The 24,342-nt window shown below is 42.8% G+C and overlaps 1 protein-coding gene across 2 annotated transcripts in view; it reads right to left on the bottom strand.

Moving 5' to 3' along the window:
- Window positions 1-8,492: 8,492 nt before the first annotated feature.
- The window catches only part of LOC120041849 (high mobility group nucleosome-binding domain-containing protein 3-like), a 40,370-nt gene continuing 24,520 nt past the window's right edge, over window positions 8,493-24,342 (bottom strand). For both annotated transcript variants that reach the window (XM_038986716.1, XM_038986717.1), the window contains 3 exons: window positions 21,001-21,054; window positions 20,671-20,745; window positions 8,493-10,242 (listed from right to left, as the gene is read on the bottom strand). In XM_038986716.1, the coding sequence (XP_038842644.1) occupies window positions 10,198-10,242; window positions 20,671-20,745; window positions 21,001-21,054 (174 nt within the window). In that variant the 3' untranslated portion in view covers window positions 8,493-10,197. The remainder of the gene's footprint in view (window positions 10,243-20,670; window positions 20,746-21,000; window positions 21,055-24,342) is intronic.

Raw genomic sequence — 24,342 nt, 5'->3', positions numbered from 1 at the left:
TGATATCACCTGTGAAGTCCTCACTAGATAATGGTACTGATGTTACCAGTGAAGTCATCACTAGGTACTGGTAATGATATCACCTGTGAAGTCCTCACTAGATACTGGTAATGATGTCATCACTAGATACTGGTACTGATGTCACCAGTGAAGTCATCACTAGATACTGGTACTGATGTCACCTGTGAAGTCCTCACTAGATACTGGTAATGATGTCACCAGTAAAGTCATCACTAGATACTGGTAATGATGTCATCAGTAGATAATGGTAACGATGTCACCAGTGAAGTCATCACTAGATACTGGTAATGATGTCAACACTAGATAATGGTACTGATGTCACCAGTGCAGTCATCACTAGATACTGGTAATGATGTCAACACTAGATAATGGTAATGATGTCACCAGTGCAGTCATCACTAGATACTGGTAATGATTTCACCAGTGAAGTCACCACTAGATACTGGTAATGATGTCATCACTAGATACTGGTAATGATGTCACCAGTGAAGCCATCACTAGATACTGGTAATGATGTCATCACTAGATACTGGTAATGATGTCACCAGTGAAGTCACCACTAGATACTGGTAATGATGTCATCACTAGATACTGGTAATGATGTCATCACTAGATAATGGTAACGATGTCACCAGTGAAGTCACCACTAGATACTGGTAATGATGTCACCAGTGAAGTCATCACTAGATACTGGTAATGATGTCAACACTAGATAATGGTAATGATGTCACCAGTGCAGTCATCACTAGATACTGGTAATGATTTCACCAGTGAAGTCACCACTAGATACTGGTAATGATGTCATCACTAGATACTGGTAATGATGTCACCAGTGAAGCCATCACTAGATACTGGTAATGATGTCATCACTAGATACTGGTAATGATGTCACCAGTGAAGTCACCACTAGATACTGGTAATGATGTCACCAGGGAAGTCACCACTAGATACTGGTAATGATGTCATCACTAGATACTGGTACTGATGTCACCAGTGAAGTCATCACTAGATACTGGTACTGATGTCATCAGTGAAGTCATCACTAGATACTGGTAATGATGTCATCACTAGATACTGGTACTGATGTCATCACTAGATACTGGTACTGATGTCACCAGTGAAGTCATCACTAGACACTGGTACTGATGTCACCAGTGAAGTCACCACTAGATACTGGTAATGATGTCACCAGGGAAGTCACCACTAGATACTGGTAATGATGTCATCACTAGATACTGGTACTGATGTCACCAGTGAAGTCATCACTAGATACTGATGTCACCAGTGAAGTCATCACTAGATACTGGTAATGATGTCATCACTAGATAATGGTAATGATGTCACCAGTGAAGTCATCACTAGGTACTGGTAATGATGTCACCTGTGAAGTCCTCACTAGATACTGGTAATGATGTCATCACTAGATACTGGTACTGATGTCACCAGTGAAGTCATCACTAGGTACTGGTAATGATATCACCAGTGAAGTCACCACTAGATACTGGTAATGATGTCACCAGTGAAGTCATCACTAGATACTGGTAATGATGTCATCACTAGATAATGGTAATGATGTCACCAGTGAAGCCATCACTAGATACTGGTAATGATGTCACTACTAGATACTGGTAATGATGTCATCACTAGATACTGGTAATGATGTCACCAGTGAAGTCATCACTAGACACTGGTACTGATGTCACCAGTGAAGTCACCACTAGATATTGGTAATGATGTCATCACTAGATACTGGTACTGATGTCACCAGTGAAGTCATCACTAGATACTGGTAATGATGTCACCAGTGAAGTCATCACTAGATATTGGTAATGATGTCATCACTAGATACTGGTACTGATGTCACCAGTGAAGTCATCACTAGATATTGGTAATGATGTCATCACTAGATAATGGTAATGTCACCAGTGAAGTCATCACTAGATATTGGTAATGATGTCATCATTAGATACTGGTAATGATGTCACCAGTGAAGTCATCACTATATACTGCTAATGATGTCACCACTAGATACTGGTAATGATGTCACCAGTGCAGTCACCACTAGATACTGGTAATGATGTCACCAGTGAAGTCATCACTAGATACTGGTAATGATGTCAACACTAGATAATGGTAATGATGTCACCAGTGAAGTCATCAGTAGATACTGGTAATGATGTCACCAGTGAAGTCATCACTAGATACTGGTAATGATTTCACCAGTGAAGTCACCACTAGATACTGGTAATGATGTCATCACTAGATACTGGTAATGATGTCACCAGTGAAGCCATCACTAGATACTGGTAATGATGTCATCACTAGATACTGGTAATGATGTCACCAGTGAAGTCACCACTAGATACTGGTAATGATGTCATCACTAGATACTGGTAATGATGTCACCAGTGAAGTCATCACTAGACACTGGTACTGATGTCACCAGTGAAGTCATCACTAGATACTGGTACTGATGTCACCAGTGAAGTCATCACTAGATACTGGTAATGATGTCATCACTAGATACTGGTACTGATGTCACCAGTGAAGTCATCACTAGATACTGGTAATGATGTCACCAGTAAAGTCATCACTAGATACTGGTAATGATGTCATCACTAGATAATGGTACTGATGTCACCAGTGAAGTCATCACTAGATATTGGTAATGATGTCACCAGTGAAGTCATCACTAGATACTGGTAATGATGTCACCAGTAAAGTCATCACTAGATACTGGTAATGATGTCATCACTAGATACTGGTAATGATGTCACCAGTGAAGTCATCACTAGATACTGGTAATGATGTCATCACTAGAAACTGGTAATGATGTCACCACTAGTTATTGGTAATGATGTCATCACTAGATACTGGTAATGATGTCAACACTAGATACTGGTAATGATGTCACCACTAGATATTGGTAATGATGTCAACACTAGATACTGGTAATGATGTCACCAGTAAAGTCATCACTAGATAAGGGTAATGATGTCACCAGTAAAGTCATCACTAGATAAGGGTAATGATGTCACCAGTAAAGTCATCACTAGATAAGGGTAATGATGTCACCAGTAAAGTCATCACTAGATAAGGGTAATGATGTCACCAGTAAAGTCATCACTAGATAAGGGTAATGATGTCACCAGTAAAGTCATCACTAGATACTGGTACTGGTAAAAATCTGTCAGTTTAAACTAGAGATGTATGATGGATGCGTCTCAATCCATCGCATCGGTCGATGTCGCCTTAATAACTGTGATAACTGTGTATAACTAACAAGAACTGTTATATATGTATAACTGTAATAACGGTATAACCTTAATAATAACTGTAATAACTATAACCTTAATAATAACTGTAATAACGGTATAACCTTAATAATAACTGTAATAACGGTATAACCTTAAAATTACTTTAATAACGGTATAACCTTAATAATAACTGTAATAACTATAACCTTAATAATAACTGTAACTATAACCTTAATAATAACTGTAATAACGGTATAACCTTAATAATAACTGCGATAACTGTGCATAACCTAGCTTTTTCAAGCAGAAATTTGCATCTTGTAGCTCTAACTCCAAAAAGTTTTGGGACACTGAAAAGTCCATGGAGAATAAGAGCACCTCCTCCCAGCTGCCCACTGCACTGAGGCTAGGTAACACGGTCACCACTGATAATTCCATGATAATCGAAAACTTCAACAAGCATTTCTCAACGGCTGGCCATGCCTTCCACCTGGCTACTCCAACCTCGGCCAACAGCTCCGCTCCCCCCCGCAGCTACTCGCCCAAGCATCCCCAGCTTCTCCTTTACCCAAATCCAGATAGCAGATGTCCTGAAAGAGCTGCAAAACCTGGACCCATACAAATCAGCTGGGCTAGACAATCTAGACCCTCTGAAACTATCCGCCGCCATTGTCGCACCCCCTATTATCAGCCTGTACAACCTGTCTTTCATATCGTCTGAGATCCCCAAGGATTGGAAAGCTGCCGCGGTCATCCCCCTCTTCAAAGGGGGAGACACCCTGGATCCAAACTGTTACAGACCTATATCCATCCTGCCCTGCCTATCTAAGGTCTTCGAAAGCCAAGTCAACAAACAGATCACTGACCATCTCAAATCCCACCGTACCTTCTCCGCTGTGCAATCCGGTTTCCGAGCCGGTCACGGGTGCACCTCAGCCACGCTCAAGGTACTAAATTATATCATAACCACCATCGATAAAAGACAGTACTGTGCAGCCGTATTCATCGACCTGGCCAAGGCTTTCGACTCTGTCAATCACCATATTCTTATCGGCAGACTCAGTAGCCTCGGTTTTTCTGATGACTGCCTTGCCTGGTTCACTAACTACTTTGCAGACAGAGTTCAGTGTGTCAAATCGGAGGGCATGTTGTCCGGTCCTCTGACAGTCTCTATGGGGGTACCACAGGGTTCAATTCTCGAGCCGACTATTTTCTCTGTATATATCAATGATGTTGCTCTTGCTGCGGGCGATTCCCTGATCCACCTCCGCAGACGACACCATTCTGTATACTTCTGGCCCTTCCTTGGACACTGTGCTATCTAACCTCCAAACGAGCTTCAATGCCATACAACACTCCTTCCGTGGCCTCCAACTGCTCTTAAACGCTAGTAAAACCAAATGCATACTTTTCAACCGTTCGCTGCCCGCACCCGCCCGCCCGACTAGCATCACCACCCTGGACGGTTCCGACCTAGAATATGTGGACATCTATAAATACCTAGGTGTCTGGCTAGACTGTAAACTCTCCTTCCAGACTCATATTAAACATCTCCAATCCAAAATCAAATCAAGAATCGGCTTTCTATTTCACAACAAAGCCTCCTTCACTCACGCCGCCAAACTTACCCTAGTAAAACTGACTATCCTACCGATCCTCGACTTCGGCGATGTCATCTGCAAACTAGATGCAGTTTATCATAGTGCCATCCGTTTTGTTACTAAAACACCTTATACCACCCACCACTGCGACCTGTATGCTCTAGTCGGCTGGCCCTCGCTACATATTCGTCGCCAGACCCACTGGCTCCAGGTCATCTATAAGTCCATGCTAGGTAAAGCTCCGCCTTATCTTAGTTCACTGGTCACGATAACAACACCCACCCGTAGCACGCGCTCCAGCAGGTATATCTCACTGATCATCCCAAAAGCAAACACCTCATTTGGCCGCCTTTCCTTCCAGTTCTCTGCTGCCTGTGACTGGAACGAATTGCAAAAATCACTGAAGTTGGAGACTTTTATTTCCCTCACCAACTTTAAACATCTGCTATCTGAGCAGCTAACCGATCGCTGCAGCTGTACATAGTCCATCTGTAAACAGCCCACCCAATTTACCTACCTCATCCGCTTACTGTTTTTATTTATTTATTTTTCTGCTCTTTTGCACACCAGTATCTCTACTTGCACATGATCATCTGATGATTTATCACTCCAGTGTTATCTGCTAAATTGTAATTATTCACTCCTATGGCCTATTTATTGCCTATTTATTGCCTATTTATTGCCTCCTCATGCCTTTTGCACACCATGTATATAGACTCATTTTTTTTTCCTACTGTGTTATTGACTTGTTTATTGTTTATTCCATGTGTAACTCTGTGCTGTTGTCTGTTCACACTGCTTTGCTTTATCTTGGCCAGGTCGCAGTTGTAAATGAGAACTTGTTCTCAACTGGCCTACCTGGTTAAATAAAGGTGAAATAAATAAATAAATAACCTTACTAACTGTTATAACTGTATAACCTTACTAACTGTTATAACTGTATAACCTTACTAACTGTTATAACTGTATAACCTTACTAACTGTTATAACTGTGTATAACCTTACTAACTGTTATAACTGTATAACCTTACTAACTGTTATAACTGTGTATAACCTTACTAACTGTTATAACTGTATAACCTTACTAACTGTTATAACTGTGTATAACCTTACTAACTGTTATAACTGTGTATAACCTTACTAACTGTTATAACTGTATAACCTTACTAACTGTTATAACTGTGTATAACCTTACTAACTGTTATAACTGTGTAACCTTACTAACTGTTATAACTGTATAACCTTACTAACTGTTATAACTGTACAACCTTACTAACTGTTATAACTGTATAACCTTACTAACTGTTATAACTGTGTACAACCTTACTAACTGTTATAACTGTATAACCTTACTAACTGTTATAACTGTGCAACCTTACTAACTGTTATAACTGTATAACCTTACTAACTGTTATAACTGTATAACCTTACTAACTGTTATAACTGTACAACCTTACTAACTGTTATAACTGTATAACCTTACTAACTGTTATAACTGTATAACCTTACTAACTGTTATAACTGTATAACCTTACTAACTGTTATAACTGTGTACAACCTTACTAACTGTTATAACTGTACAACCTTACTAACTGTTATAACTGTGTACAACCTTACTAACTGTTATAACTGTATAACCTTACTAACTGTTATAACTGTGTACAACCTTACTAACTGTTATAACTGTACAACCTTACTAACTGTTATAACTGTGTACAACCTTACTAACTGTTATAACTGTACAACCTTACTAACTGTTATAACTGTGTATAACCGTAATTATAACTGTTATAACTGTGTACAACCTTACTAACTGTTATAACTGTGTACAACCTTACTAACTGTTATAACTGTGTACAACCTTACTAACTGTTATAACTGTGTATAACCTTACTAACTGTTATAACTGTGTATAACCGTAATTATAACTGTTATAACTGTGTATAACCTTACTAACTGTTATAACTGTGTATAACCTTACTAACTGTTATAACTGTGTACAACCTTACTAACTGTTATAACTGTGTACAACCTTACTAACTGTTATAACTGTGTATAACCGTAATTATAACTGTTATAACTGTGTATAACCTTACTAACTGTTATAACTGTGTACAACCTTACTAACTGTTATAACTGTGTACAACCTTACTAACTGTTATAACTGTATAACCTTACTAACTGTTATAACTGTATAACCTTACTAACTGTTATAACTGTGTATAACCTTACTAACTGTTATAACTGTGTACAACCTTACTAACTGTTATAACTGTATAACCTTACTAACTGTTATAACTGTATAACCTTACTAACTGTTATAACTGTGTACAACCTTACTAACTGTTATAACTGTGTAACCTTACTAACTGTTATAACTGTGTAACCTTACTAACTGTTATAACTGTATAACCTTACTAACTGTTATAACTGTGTATAACCTTACTAACTGTTATAACTGTGTAACCTTACTAACTGTTATAACTGTGTAACCTTACTAACTGTTATAACTGTGTAACCTTACTAACTGTTATAACTGTATAACCTTACTAACTGTTATAACTGTACAACCTTACTAACTGTTATAACTGTACAACCTTACTAACTGTTATAACTGTACAACCTTACTAACTGTTATAACTGTGTACAACCTTACTAACTGTTATAACTGTGTACAACCTTACTAACTGTTATAACTGTGTACAACCTTACTAACTGTTATAACTGTGTACAACCTTACTAACTGTTATAACTGTGTACAACCTTACTAACTGTTATAACTGTGTACAACCTTACTAACTGTTATAACCTTACTAACTGTTATAACCTTACTAACTGTTATAACTGTACAACCTTACTAACTGTTATAACTGTACAACCTTACTAACTGTTATAACTGCGTACAACCTTACTAACTGTTATAACTGTGTATAACCTTACTAACTGTTATAACTGTACAACCTTACTAACTGTTATAACTGCGTACAACCTTACTAACTGTTATAACTGTGTATAACCTTACTAACTGTTATAACTGTGTACAACCTTACTAACTGTTATAACTGTGTACAACCTTACTAACTGTTATAACTGTGTATAACCGTAATTATAACTGTTATAACTGTATAATAACTGTTATAACTGTATAATAACTGTAGAATGTTATGACAAGGTTATACACAGTTATATGAGTTCTGAACCTTTTCTCAGTGGTCTACACTGCTCTAGAGGTCTGCTTCTATGGGGAAATATTTCCACATCCACAGCTTATCATTGGCCCGAGGCTCTGAGTGACACCTGGGCTGGCCAATGAGGGGGCCTCTCTAGACTCGGCTGCCCCGCCTCTCTGTGAAATGCTGATCTTTAATTTCCTGACACAGCAGTTATATTTAACATGGCCACTTGCCCCCCCCCCTTGACCTCTCTCTCTCACACACACACACACACACACACACACACTAACAGACACATTCATAGAAACACTTACAAATGCCTGAGCTTTCCACAGCATAAATACAGGTGAAGAGGGTATTGTATGGGTACAGATAGTGATTAGATCTACTAGGGTCACTAGGAAGTAAAACACACAGTACTCACAAGATGTCAACTCAATTTTTATTTCAAAATAATGTTTTCCCACAGGCAGGATGGAACCCAGAGAGGTTCTAGAAGCCTCAGAGTTCTAGAACAGAAGCCCCACTTGTTATAGCTATGCTGCTCTGACAGACAACCAGGGTGGAACCCAGAGGTTCTGGAAGCCAGAGTTCTAGAACAGTCTGTACTGACAGACAACCAGGGTGGAACCCAGAGGTTCTGGAAGCCAGAGTTCTAGAACAGTCTGCCCTGACAGACAACCAGGGTGGAACCCAGAGGTTCTGGAAGCCAGAGTTCGAGAACAGTCTGATCTGACAGACAACCAGGGTGGAACCCAGAGGTTCTGGAAGCCAGAGTTCTAGAACAGTCTGTACTGACAGACAACCAGGGTGGAACCCAGAGGTTCTGGAAGCCAGAGTTCTAGAACAGTCTGTACTGATAGACAACCAGGGTGGAACCCAGAGGTTCTGGAAGCCAGAGTTCTAGAACAGTCTGTACTGACAGACAACCAGGGTGGAACCCAGAGGTTCTGGAAGCCAGAGTTCTAGAACAGTCTGTGCTGACAGACAACCAGGGTGGAACCCAGAGGTTCTGGAAGCCAGAGTTCTAGAACAGTCTGCTCTGACAGACAACCAGCCTGGAACCCAGAGGTTCTGGAAGCCAGAGTTCTAGAACAGTCTTATCTGACAGACAACCAGGGTGGAACCCAGAGGTTCTGGAAGCCAGAGTTCTAGAACAGTCTGCTCTGACAGACAACCAGGGTGGAACCCAGAGGTTCTGGAAGCCAGAGTTCTAGAACAGTCTGTGCTGACAGACAACCAGGGTGGAACCCAGAGGTTCTGGAAGCCAGAGTTCTAGAACAGTCTGCTCTGACAGACAACCAGCCTGGAACCCAGAGGTTCTGGAAGCCAGAGTTCTAGAACAGTCTGCTCTGACAGACAACCAGGGTGGAACCCAGAGGTTCTGGAAGCCAGAGTTCTAGAACAGTCTGCTCTGACAGACAACCAGGGTGGAACCCAGAGGTTCTGGAAGCCAGAGTTCTAGAACAGTCTGCCCTGACAGACAACCAGGGTGGAACCCAGAGGTTCTGGAAGCCAGAGTTCTAGAACAGTCTGCTCTGACAGACAACCACAGACTCACAAATTACAACACAAGAATGGCTGGCGATTCTGAACACTTCTAAATCTGTTTAAAAAGCTGCAAATATTCACCATGGCAACACCTCAGGTCAGGGTCTAAGGTCACTTGTGATGTCATAGGAGCCTAGTCTGACCCTTGGGTCTCTGATGTCAGAGGTGGAAGGTCCACTTAATTTACAGCGATGTCATCACAAAAGAGCCACCGCGGTCAAGAGGACATGACATTGTTTAGAAAGGAACTGAGAGGCATCACCATGGTGACCCCATGAGGCTGGTGGTGACCATGGTGACTCCCACTGCCAGAGGAAGAATACTTGCGGCCATTTTATAAAAACATGTCACTTCATTCTGTCTTTTAGGAAAGGAGCGAGAGCGAGAGCGAGAGCGAGAGCGAGAGCGAGAGCGAGAGCGAGAGAGAGACACACACAACTGTAAGGAGGAGTGTGGATGTGGGTTGCTGCTGGTTATCTTTGCTAGTATCACAGGACAAACAAAAATCAGCATTTTACAAAATCCTGGAAAAAAATATCCTCCGTTTCCATGGTACTGGTTTGGGAGGAGTCAGAGAAAGACCCCCCCACTTCCTCATTCCTTCTCCTTGACCGACTCCGCCTTCACAGCCTCAGTCTCCTGCAGACAGAAACAAATATACCACGATGTCATACATGATGTCATAAAGGGACCAGGAAGTACCCGTGGGAGGTACGATGTTTCCATCCATGGTTCCATGGCCAAGGAAGAGATTACTAGCTAGCTGGGAGTTAGTAGTAACACCAGTAGTCCACACCACTGTTCTCCGAGCAGACAGACACATGAGTGATGTGTTAGAGGCTGCCGAGGGGAAGACAGCTCATAATAATAATTGCAGGAATGGAGTAAATGGAACGCAATTATGAATGATACCATTCCACTAATTCCGCTCCAGGCATTACCACGAGCCCATCCTCCCCAATGATGGTGGCACCAGCCTCATGTCCTGTACATACTGATGGGGGAAACACACACATTTCATCCTGCAGTCACAACCACACAATGTTAGTGTACACAACCACGTCAAGGTTTAAGCTAAGGTTTAAAGTGCTCCAACACTTAGTTAGTTTACAGCACACACACTGGTTAAAGCCACCCACAGAGGTTAAATCCCCCCCAACATTATTGATAGATATCTATCACACACACAGCACCAGTCAAAAGTTGGAACACATCTACCCATTCAAGGGTTTTTCTTTATTTTTACTATTTTCTACATTGTAGAATAATAGTGAAGACATCAAAACTATGAAATAACACATATGGAGTCATGTAGTAAACAAAAAAAGTTAAATAAATCAAAATGTATTTTATATTTAAGATTCTTCAACGTAGCCACCCTTTGCCTTGACAGATTTGCACACTCTTGGCGTTCTCTCAACCAGCTTCATGAGGTAGTCACCTGGAATGCATTTCAATTAACAGGTGTGCCTTGTTAAAAAAAAAGTTAATTTGTGGAATTTCTTTCTTTCTTAATGTGTTTGAGCCAATCAGTTTTGTTGTGAAAAGGTGGGGGTGGTATACAGACGATAGCCCTATTTAGTAAAAGACCAAGGCCATATTATGGCAAGAACAGCTCAAATAAGCAAAGAGAAATGACAGTCCATCATTACTTTAAGACATGAAGGTCAGTCAATACGGAAAATGTCAAGAGCTTTGGAAGTTTCTTTAAGTGCAGTTGCAAAAACCATCAAGCGCTATAAATCTGTGTTTCCTGGCCCGTCTTTCTTCCATTTAAAGGGGTATCAACCAGATTCCTTTTCCAATGGCTTCCTCAGGCTGTGACCAGGCTTTAGACATAGTTTCAGGCTTTTATTTTGAAAAATGAGCGAGATTTTTCAAAACTAGTCAGGTGTCCTCTGATTAGTTCCTGCGCGCGAGAGGGGTAGCTCGACATTTTCTTTCTCTCTTTTATTGAATAGGTTACGGTCCGGTTGAAATATTATCGATTATGTTTGTTAAAAACAACCTGAGAATTGATTATAAAAAACATTTGACATGTTTCTACGAACATTACGGATACTTTTGGGAATTTTCGTCAAACGGAACGAGGCTTTGGTTTTCTGAACATAACGCGCAACCCAAATGGCGTTTTTTTGTTATAAAAGTAATATTTATCGAACAAAAATAACATTTGTTGTGTAACTGGGAGTCTCGTGAGTACAAACATCTTGTCACGCCCTGGCCTTAGTATTCTTTGTTTTCTTTATTATTTTGGTTAGGTCAGGGTGTGACATGGGTATTTATGTGGGTTTTGTAGTGTCCAGGGTGATTGTAAGGTTTAGGGGGTTTATTTAGAGTAGTTGGGTTTATGTTTAGTATAGTTGTCTAGCTGTGTCTATGTTGGGTATAGTTGTCTAGGAAAGTCTATGGTTGCCTGAAGGGGTTCCCAATTAGAGACAGCTGGTTTCTGTTGTCTCTGATTGGGAGCCATATTTAGGGTAGCCATAGGCTTTAGTTTGTTGTGGGGAATTGTCTATGTCTGAACGTTTGTAGCATGTGTGTGTGCACTACGTTTATTAGCTTCACGGTCGTTTATTGTTTTGTTAGTTTGTAAGTGTTTTGTTTCGTCTTGCCTTCTTCTATAATAAAAGGAAGATGGCATATTTTCCACATGCTGCGTTTTGGTCCGTCTCTCCTCCACACGATCGTGACACATCTGATAATCTTCGAAGGTAAGCGATTCATTTTATTGCTATTCTGACTTTCGTTACCATGCTAATTTGGGGCTAGCTGTTGTAGCATTGATTGATACACTCACAAAAGCTTGGATTGCTTTCGCTGCAAAGCATATTTTCAAAATCTGACACGATAGGTGGATTAACAACAAGCTAAACTGTGTTTTGGTATATTTCACTTGTGAATGCATGATTATAAATATTTTTAGTAATATTTTGCGCCCTGCAATTCAGCGGTTGTTTAGGAAAATTATCCCGCTAAAGGGATCCGTAGCGCAGAGAAGTTGCTCTTAACTGCTAGGCTACCTGCCGCCCGATTGGTTATATCACACAAAACTGCGTCCCAAATTGCACTCCATTCTCTACATAGTGAGAGCCCCATGGCCCCAGGTCAAGTCCCATGGCCCCAGGTCAAGTCCCATGGCCCCAGGTCAAGTCCCATGGCCCCAGGTCAAGCCCCATGGCCCCAGGTCAAGTCCCATGGCCCCAGGTCAAGTCCCATGGCCCCAGGTCAAGCCCCAGGTCAAGCCCCATGGCCCCGGGTCAAGCCCCATGGCCCCGGGTCATGCCCCATGGCCCCAGGTCAAGCCCCATGGCCCCAGGTCATAAGTAGTGCACTATGTAGGGCTCGAGGGATTCTTGAAAGTTGGGACAATCCTTGTCCAGCAGGCAAACTTCATTTGTATACGGATGGCTAACTATGGAAATTCCTTTGGTCTCTAGAGCAATTCAGAAAGCAGATTGAGGACCTTAATACTGATGAATGTGATGTTCTGGTGTCTCTTGGGTAATTCAGAAAGCAGATTGAGGACCTTAATTCTGATGAATGTGTTTGTTCTTTATGACCGTGTTTTTCTGTCTGCTTGTTGATGTATGTTGATGTATTTTCTGTAATTTATGTAGTTCAGGGCTCCTCTGTAAAAAGAGACATTGGTCTCAGTATGACTCCCTGATAACATAAAATATTAAATAAAAAAAATAAATAGATTGTTTCATTATTTGAGATTAAAAATGTAATTTAATAACGCATTTTTCAAGAAATATTCTCAATATTATTCATTTATTTGTCAGCTCTGTGACAGGAAATGCCCTTGTCCAGAGCAAAGAATCACAATTTCAAACTCCCCCCCAAAAAGTGTTTCAAATTCTAAAAAGTGTCTCATGTTGCCATATTTGACTTTAAATAATATTTCTCTCTAAACTGTGATTGGCCAACACAGTGCAACAAGGCAGCACATGGTCCTGAAAGTCCTCTACTTTCAGAGATGTAAACAATATACAACCTGAACCTGTCATTTCCCTTTCCCTTATAGATTAAGCTATGGTTCAAATAGGTTCATTTTTAAATGAGGTTTTTGAGTCATATACAACTGAGACAAAACGAAATCGCTACTAAGTATACCTATTTAATAAAGCAGAAAAATATGGAATTTGTCAACTCTGTAAAAAAATAAAAAAAAAACTCCGTCAGAGTGCTGAACGGTTACGTTTTTAAATGGGGATTTGCAAATAAATAATATTCAATATTTTACAAAATGTTTGTATTTAACTTTGATTTTTTTAGAAGCAAAAATGTCTGTTTTAAGTACCTGTTGTTAACGTCGTCAGAGGCTTGTCAACTCAGTCACCGATGACTAACCCTGTCAAGATAGTTTTTTTTAATAACATTGACAGAAAAAAAACTATTTGAATCACTGTTCTGCAACACATGCTTAAACTATTGAAGTATTTGCTGAGCGAACAGGTTTATGTTCTGAACCTAGAAAAACATGCAAACTGCTAATGAAATTAACCGTCAGGGTATTATATAGCGCTATAAAAGACGTTTGGAGATTTGTATTATATTGAATAATCTAATGTCATGGTGTTGGACTACAGAATACAGACCCGGGTTCAATCCCAGGCTGTGTCACAACCGGCCGTGACCGGGAGTCCCATAGGGCGGCGCACGATCGGCCCAGCGTCGTCCGGGATAAGTGAGGGAGTGGCTTTACTTGGCTCATCGCGCTCTAGCGACTCCTTGTGGTGGGCCGGGTGCCTGCAGGCTGACTTCGGTCGTCAGTTGAATGGTGTGTCCTCCGACACATTTGTGCAGCTGTCTTCCGGGTTAAGCGGGCGGGTGTTATTTGTGAGAAAAAAGTGGAGATTGTCTCGTCTTTCAAGAATCCCTGAGGGAATAGGGTTCCATTTGGGAGACAACCTAACACTCTGGTTAAATCACACTGTCTAGATCCCACAGCACGCCATCTATCTGTCATACCGTTGACTCTGACTGTCTCACTCTGGCCTCTGACAGACATGGAGTAGGGAGCAAGACTTCTGTAGTAGGTCACACTGACACTGGAGCGAGACACACAGAGCTGTGTGTGTGTGTGTGTGAGGCAGATAGTGAGACAGGGAGAACATTGAAGGAATACATGTTAGATGATTATAATCCCACCACCAGCCCCCTACTCCTTCTCTCCTTCTACATGTTAGATGATTATAATCCCTCCACCAGCCCCCTACTCCTTCTCTCCTTCTACATGTTAGATGATTATAATCCCACCACCAGCCCCCTACTCCTTCTCTCCTTCTACATGTTAGATGATTATAATCCCACCACCAGCCCCCTACATGTTAGATGATAATAATCCCACCACCAGCCCCCTACTCCTTCTCTCCTTCTACATGTTAGATGATTATAATCCCACCACCAGCCCCCCTACTCCTTCTCTCCTTCTACATGTTAGATGACTATAATCCCACCACCAGCCCCCTACTCCTTCTCTCCTTCTACATGTTAGATGATTATAATCCCACCACCAGCCCCCCTACTCCTTCTCTCCTTCTACATATTAGATGATTATAATCCCACCACCAGCCCCCCTACTCCTTCTCTCCTTCTACATGTTAGATGATTATAATCCCACCACCAGCCCCCCTACTCCTTCTCTCCTTCTACATGTTAGATGATAATAATCCCACCACCAGCCCTCCTACTCCTTCTCTTCCCTCCTTCTACATGTTAGATAATAATAATCCCACCACCAGCCCCCCTACTCCTTCTCTCCTTCTACATGTTAGATGATAATAATCCCACCACCAGCCCCCTACTCCTTCTCTTCTCTCCTTCTACATGTTAGATGATTATAATCCCACCACCAGCCCCCTACTCCTTCTCTCCTTCTACATGTTAGATGATTATAATCCCACCACCAGCCCCCTACTCCTTCTCTCCTTCTACATGTTAGATGATAATAATCCCACCACCAGCCCCCCTACTCCTTCTCTCCTTCTACATGTTAGATGATTATAATCCCACCACCAGCCCCCTACTCCTTCTCTCCTTCTACATGTTAGATGATTATAATCCCTCCACCAGCCCCCTACTCCTTCTCTCCTTCTACATGTTAGATGATTATAATCCCACCACCAGCCCCCTACTCCTTTTCTCCTTCTACATGTTAGATGATTATAATCCCACCACCAGCCCCCTACTCCTCTTCTCTCCTTCTACATGTTAGATGATTATAATCCCTCCACCAGCCCCCTACTCCTTCTCTCCTTCTACCTGTTAGATGATTATAATCCTTCACCAGCCCCCTACTCCTTCTACATGTTAGATGATTATAATCCCTCCACCAGCCCCCTACTCCTTCTCTCCTACCTGTTAGATGATTATAATCCCACCACCAGCCCCCTACTCCTTCTCTCCTTCTACATGTTAGATGATTATAATCCCACCACCAGCCCCCTACTCCTTCTCTCCTTCTACCTGTTAGATGATTATAATCCCACCACCAGCCCCCTACTCCTTCTCTCCTTCTACATGTTAGATGATAATAATCCCACCACCAGCCCCCTACTCCTTCTCTCCTTCTACCTGTTAGATGATTATAATCCCACCACCAGCCCCCTACTCCTTCTCTCCTTCTACATGTTAGATGATTATAATCCCACCACCAGCCCCCTACTCCTTCTCTCCTTCTACATGTTAGATGATTATAATCCCACCACCAGCCCTCCTACTCCTTCTCTTCCCTCCTTCTACATGTTAGATAATAATAATCCCACCACCAGCCCCCCTACTCCTTCTCTCCTTCTACATGTTAGATGATAATAATCCCACCACCAGCCCCCTACTCCTTCTCTTCTCTCCTTCTACATGTTAGATGATAATAATCCCACCACCAGCCCCCCTACTCCTTCTCTCCTTCTACATGTTAGATGATAATAATCCCACCACCAGCCCCCTACTCCTTCTCTTCTCTCCTTCTACATGTTAGATGATTATAATCCCACCACCAGCCCCCTACTCCTCCTCTCCTTCTACATGTTAGATGATTATAATCCCACCACCAGCCCCCTACTCCTTCTCTCCTTCTACATGTTAGATGATTATAATCCCACCACCAGCCCCCTACTCCTTCTACATGTTAGATGATTATAATCCCACCACCAGCCCCCTACTCCTTCTCTCCTTCTACATGTTAGATGATAATAATCCCACCACCAGCCCCCTACTCCTTCTCTCCTTCTACATGTTAGATGATAATAATCCCACCACCAGCCCCCTACTCCTTCTCTCCTTCTACCTGTTAGATGATTATAATCCCACCACCAGCCCCCCTACTCCTTCTCTCCTTCTACATGTTAGATGATAATAATCCCACCACCAGCCCCCCTACTCCTTCTACGTGTTAGATGATTATAATCCCACCACCAGCCCCCCTACATGTTAGATGATAATAATCCCACCACCAGCCCCCTACTCCTCCTCTCCTTCTACATGTTAGATGATTATAATCCCACCACCAGCCCCCCTACTCCTTCTCTCCTTCTACATGTTAGATGTTAATAATCCCACCACCAGCCCCCTACTCCTCCTCTCCTTCCACATGTTAGATTATTATAATCCCACCACCAGCCCCCTACTCCTTCTCTCCTTCTACATGTTAGATGATTATAATCCCACCACCAGCCCCCCTACTCCTTCTCTCCTTCTACATGTTAGATGATTATAATCTCACCACCAGCCCCCTAGTCCTTCTCTCCTTCTACATGTTAGATGATTATAATCCCTCCACCAGCCCCCTACTCCTTCTCTACTTCTACATGTTAGATGATTATAATCCCACCACCAGCCCCCTACTCCTTCTCTCCTTCTACATGTTAGATGATTATAATCCCACCACCAGCCCCCTACTCCTTCTCTCCTTCTACATGTTAGATGATTATAATCCCACCACCAGCCCCCTACTCCTTCTCTCCTTCTACATGTTAGATGATTATAATCCCACCACCAGCCCCCCTACTCCTTCTCTCCTTCTACATGTTAGATGATAATAATCCCACCACCAGCCCCCTACTCCTTCTCTCCTTCTACATGTTAGATGATTATAATCCCACCACCAGCCCCCTACTCCTTCTCTCCTTCTACCTGTTAGATGATTATAATCCCACCACCAGCCCCCTACTCCTTCTCTCCTTCTACATGTTAGATGATTATAATCCTACCACCAGCCCCCCTACTCCTTCTCTCCTTCTACATGTTAGATGATTATAATCCCACCACCAGCCCCCCTACTCCTTCTCTCCTTCTACATGTTAGATGATTATAATCCCACCACCAGCCCCCCTACTCCTTCTCTCCTTCTACATGTTAGATGATTATAATCCCACCACCAGCCCCCCTACTCCTTCTCTCCTTCTACATGTTAGATGATTATAATCCCTCCACCAGCCCCCCTACTCCTTCTACATGTTAGATGATTATAATCCCTCCACCAGCCCCCTACTCCTTCTCTCCTTCTACATGTTAGATGATAATAATCCCACCACCAGCCCCCTACTCCTTCTACATGTTAGATGATTATAATCCCACCACCAGCCCCCCTACTCCTTCTCTCCTTCTACATGTTAGATGATTATAATCCCACCACCAGCCCCCTACTCCTCCTTCTACATGTTAGATGATTATAATCCCACCACCAGCCCCCTATTCCTTCTCTTCTCTCCTTCTACATGTTAGATGATAATAATCCCACCACCAGCCCCCTACTCCTCCTTCTACATGTTAGATGATTATAATCCCACCACCAGCCCCCCTACTCCTTCTCTCCTTCTACATATTAGATGATTATAATCCCACCACCAGCCCCCCTACTCCTTCTCTCCTTCTACATGTTAGATGATTATAATCCCACCACCAGCCCCCCTACTCCTTCTACATGTTAGATGATTATAATCCCACCACCAGCCCCCCTACTCCTTCTCTCCTTCTACATGTTAGATGATTATAATCCCACCACCAGCCCCCCCACTCCTTCTACATGTTAGATGATTATAATCCCACCACCAGCCCCCCTACTCCTTCTACATGTTAGATGATTATAATCCCACCACCAGCCCCCCTACTCCTCCTCTCCTTCTACATGTTAGATGATTATAATCCCACCACCAGCCCCCCTACTCCTTCTACATGTTAGATGATTATAATCCCACCACCAGCCCCCCTACTCCTCCTCTTCTCTCCTTCTACATGTTAGATGATAATAATCCCACCACCAGCCCCCTACTCCTTCTCTCCTACATTTTAGATGATTATAATCCCACCACCAGCCCCCCTACATGTTAGATGATAATAATCCCACCACCAGCCCCCTACTCCTCCTCTCCTTCTACATGTTAGATTATTATAATCCCACCACCAGCCCCCTACTCCTTCTCTCCTTCTACATGTTAGATGATAATAATCCCACCACCAGCCCCCCTACTCCTTCTCTCCTTCTACATGTTAGATGATAATAATCCCACCACCAGCCCCCTACTCCTCCTCTCCTTCTACATGTTAGATGATTATAATCCCACCACCAGCCCCCTACTCCTCCTCTCCTTCTACATGTTAGATTATTATAATCCCACCACCAGCCCCCTACTCCTTCTCTCCTTCTACATGTTAGATGATTATAATCCCACCACCAGCCCCCTACTCCTTCTCTCCTTCTACATGTTAGATGATTATAATCCCACCACCAGCCCCCCTACATGTTAGATGATAATAATCCCACCACCAGCCCCCTACTCCTCCTCTCCTTCTACATGTTAGATTATTATAATCCCACCACCAGCCCCCTACTCCTTCTCTCCTTCTACATGTTAGATGATTATAATCCCACCACCAGCCCCCCTACTCCTTCTCTCCTTCTACATGTTAGATGATAATAATCCCACCACCAGCCCCCTACTCCTCCTCTCCTTCTACATGTTAGATGATTATAATCCCACCACCAGCCCCCTACTCCTCCTCTCATTCTACATGTTAGATTATTATAATCCCACCACCAGCCCCCTACTCCTTCTCTCCTTCTACATGTTAGATGATAATAATCCCACCACCAGCCCCCCTACTCCTCTCCTTCTACATGTTAGATGATAATAATCCCACCACCAGCCCCCTACTCCTTCTCTCCTTCTACATGTTAGATGATAATAATCCCACCACCAGCCCCCTACTCCTTCTCTCCTTCTACCTGTTAGATGATTATAATCCCTCCACCAGCCCCCTACTCCTTCTCTCCTTCTACATGTTAGATGATAATAATCCCACCACCAGCCCCCTACTCCTTCTCTCCTTCTACCTGTTAGATGATTATAATCCCTCCACCAGCCCCCTACTCCTTCTCTCCTTCTACCTGTTAGATGATTATAATCCCACCACCAGCCCCCCTACTCCTTCTCTCCTTCTACATGTTAGATGATTATAATCCCACCACCAGCCCCCTACTCCTTCTCTCCTTCTACATGTTAGATGATTATAATCCCACCACCAGCCCCCTACTCCTTCTCTCCTTCTACATGTTAGATGATTATAATCCCACCACCAGCCCCCCTACTCCTTCTCTTCTCTCCTTCTACATGTTAGATGATTATAATCCCACCACCAGCACCCTACTCCTTCTCTTCTCTCCTTCTACATGTTAGATGATTATAATCCCACCACCAGCCCCCTACTCCTTCTCTTCTCTCCTTCTACATGTTAGATGATTATAATCCCACCACCAGCTCCCTACTCCTTCTCTCCTTCTACATGTTAGATGATAATAATCCCACCACCAGCCCCCTACTCCTTCTCTCCTTCTACATGTTAGATGATTATAATCCCACCACCAGCCCCCCTACTCCTTCTCTCCTTCTACATGTTAAATGATTATAATCCCACCACCAGCCCCCTACTCCTTCTACATGTTAGATGATTATAATCCCACCACCAGCCCCCTACTCCTTCTCTCCTTCTACATGTTAGATGATTATAATCCCACCACCAGCCCCCCTACTCCTCCTCTGATGGAGGTGTGGCCTAGCGTACCTCAGTCGTAGCCTGTCCGTTATGGGAGGGGCCATCCTCCTTCACCTTAGCGCCACCTTTCTTTTCCTTCATGTCCTTTGGGCAGAGAAAGCCAATCAGAACACAGCACAGACACAGCCAGCCAATCAGAACACAGAAACAGAGTCGACTAATCCCAACAGAGGACAAAGACGACCAATAAAAACATAGGACTGAGAACACCTTAGAGAACATTCAAATGGACCAAAGATACATGAGACTTTAAAACAAACACAGCATGCATCTGTGGACACACGCTCCAATGCCTGGACAGTGTGTGTGTGTGTGTGTGTGTGTGGTCGATGGCTTTACCTTGGTGATAGCCTTCTTAGGCTTGACCTCAACAGGTTTGGGAGGAGCTGGTTTCTGCAGGTCAAAGAGAGAGAAGTTAGCTTTAGCACTCAAAGAGTGGGGAAACGCCATATAATTAGCTTAGCTTATTCTAGCATAGAGTGGGTAACCGCCATATAATTAGCTTAGCTTATTCTAGCATAGAGTGGGTAACCGCCATATAATTACCTTAGCTTATTCTAGCATAGAGTGGGTAACCGCCATATAATTAGTTTAGCTTAATCTAGCATAGAGTTGGGAAAAACCATATAATTAGCTTAGCTTATTCTAGCATAGAGTGGGTAAACGCCAAAAATTAGCTTAGCTTATTCTAGCATAGAACTGGGAAACACCATATAATTAGCTTAGCTTATTCTAGCATAGAACTGGGAAACACCATATAATTAGCTTAGCTTATTCTAGCATAGAACTGGGAAACACCATATAATTAGCTTAGCTTATTCTAGCATAGAACTGGGAAACACCATATAATTAGCTTAGCTTATTCTAGCATAGAACTGGGAAACGCCATATAATTAGCTTAGCTTATTCTAGCATAGAGTTGGGAAACGCCATATAATTAGCTTAGCTTATTCTAGCATAGAGTTGGGAAACGCCATATAATTAGCTTAGCTTATTCTAGCATAGAGTGGGTAACCGCCATATAATTAGCTTAGCTTATTCTAGCATAGAGTTGGGAAACGCCATATAATTATCTTAGCTTATTCTAGCATAGAGTGGGTAACCGCCATATAATTAGCTTAGCTTATTCTAGCATAGAGTGGGTAACCGCCATATAATTAGCTTAGCTTATTCTAGCATAGAACTGGGAAACACCATATAATTAGCTTAGCTTATTCTAGCATAGAGTTGGGAAACACCATATAATTAGCTTAGCTTATTCTAGCATAGAGTTGGGAAACACCACAGAATTAGCTTAGCTTATTCTAGCATAGAGTTGGGAAACACCACAGAATTAGCTTAGCAAAAAGAATGGGAAAATACCATGGAAATCACTTAGCATTGAAATAAATGTAAACCTGAACAGTAGGCTATAGGTGAAACCATACAATACCCACCAATAGAGGACAACACCTTAGATAAAGCGCTATGTACAACTTAAAATCAATACTTACTAAACAGTTGATTTAATATCAGTAAACAGGGCAGGCTATCATATAGCCTGTTTATAAAGGTGGGGTGTATATGAGCAACAAGAACCTGTTGGCTAATTATCTATAACATAATCAGTAGGTACAGTAATAATGTAATATAGTGATAATGTAATAACATTATCACTATATTATCCATGGAATAATATTTGACAGTGAGATCCCATGACAGACAGAAGATAAGGTCTGGCAAACGATGGCAAAGGAACAAAAACAAGCGCAGGATCAGTCGGAACCTACAGGGATATTTTCCCACCACCTTTAGAACACTGTTCAGAACATTCATGATCTGAATGAAATAGTCCTTTAGAACGTTCCTTTAGAACGTTCCTTTCCAACGCTCCATTAGAACGCTCCTTTCCAACGCTCCATTAGAACGCTGCTTTCCAACGCTCCATTAGAACGCTGCTTTCCAACGCTCCATTAGAACGCTGCTTTCCAACGCTCCATTAGAACGCTCCATTAGAACGCTCCTTTCCAACGCTCCATTAGAACGCTGCTTTCCAACGCTCCATTAGAACGCTGCTTTCCAACGCTCCATTAGAACGCTGCTTTCCAACGCTCCATTAGAACGCTGCTTTCCAACGCTCCATTAGAACGCTGCTTTCCAACGCTCCATTAGAACGCTGCTTTCCAACGCTCCATTAGAACGCTCCATTAGAACGCTCCATTAGAACGCTCCATTAGAACGCTCCTTTCCAACGCTCCATTAGAACGCTGCTTTCCAACGCTCCATTAGAACGCTGCTTTCCAACGCTCCATTAGAACGCTGCTTTCCAACGCTCCATTAGAACGCTGCTTTCCAACGCTCCATTAGAACGCTGCTTTCCAACGCTCCATTAGAACGCTCCATTAGAACGCTCCATTAGAACGCTCCATTAGAACGCTCCATTAGAACGCTCCATTAGAACGCTCCGTTCCAACGCTCCTTTAGAACGCTCCGTTCCAACGCTCCATTAGAACGCTCCTTTCCAACGCTCCTTTCCAACGCTCCTTTCCAACGCTCCTTTCCAACGCTCCATTAGAACGCTCCATTAGAACGCTCCTTTCCAACGCTCCATTAGAACGCAGCTTTCCAACGCTCCTTTAGAACGCTCCATTAGAACGCTCCTTTCCAACGCTCCATTAGAACGCTCCTTTCCAACGCTCCATTAGAACGCTCCTTTCCAACGCTCCTTTAGAACGCTCCTTTAGAACGCTCCTTTAGAACGCTCCATTAGAACGCTCCTTTCCAACGCTCCATTCCAACGCTCCATTAGAACGCAGCTTTCCAACGCTCCATTAGAACGCTCCTTTCCAACGCTCCTTTCCAACGCTCCATTAGAACGCTCCTTTCCAACGCTCCTTTCCAACGCTCCTTTCCAACGCTCCATTAGAACGCTCCATTAGAACGCTCCATTAGAACGCTCCATTAGAACGCTCCATTAGAACGCTCCATTAGAACGCTCCATTCCAACGCTCCTTTAGAACGCTCCGTTCCAACGCTCCTTTCCAACGCTCCTTTCCAACGCTCCTTTCCAACGCTCCTTTCCAACGCTCCTTTCCAACGCTCCTTTCCAACGCTCCTTTCCAACGCTCCTTTCCAACGCTCCTTTCCAACGCTCCATTCCAACGCTCCATTAGAACGCTCCATTAGAACGCTCCTTTCCAACGCAGCTTTCCAACGCTCCTTTAGAACGCTCCATTAGAACGCTCCTTTCCAACGCTCCTTTCCAACGCTCCTTTCCAACGCTCCATTAGAACGCTCCTTTCCAACGCTCCTTTAGAACGCTCCTTTAGAACGCTCCTTTCCAACGCTCCTTTCCAACGCTCCTTTCCAACGCTCCTTTCCAACGCTCCTTTAGAACGCTCCTTTAGAACGCTCCATTAGAACGCTCCATTAGAACGCTCCTTTCCAACGCTCCATTCCAACGCTCCATTAGAACGCAGCTTTCCAACGCTCCATTAGAACGCTCCTTTCCAACGCTCCTTTCCAACGCTCCATTAGAACGCTCCTTTCCAACGCTCCTTTCCAACGCTCCTTTCCAACGCTCCTTTCCAACGCTCCTTTCCAACGCTCCTTTCCAACGCTCCTTTCCAACGCTCCATTAGAACGCTCCATTAGAACGCTCCATTAGAACGCTCCATTAGAACGCTCCTGTCTGAATGGAAC

The sequence above is a fragment of the Salvelinus namaycush genome, unplaced genomic scaffold, assembly GCF_016432855.1.
Source record: "Salvelinus namaycush isolate Seneca unplaced genomic scaffold, SaNama_1.0 Scaffold559, whole genome shotgun sequence".
In the NCBI taxonomy this organism is placed as follows: domain Eukaryota; kingdom Metazoa; phylum Chordata; class Actinopteri; order Salmoniformes; family Salmonidae; genus Salvelinus; species Salvelinus namaycush.
Note: the sequence above shows the minus strand (reverse complement) of the source record. Positions and strands in the feature narration are given on the sequence as shown.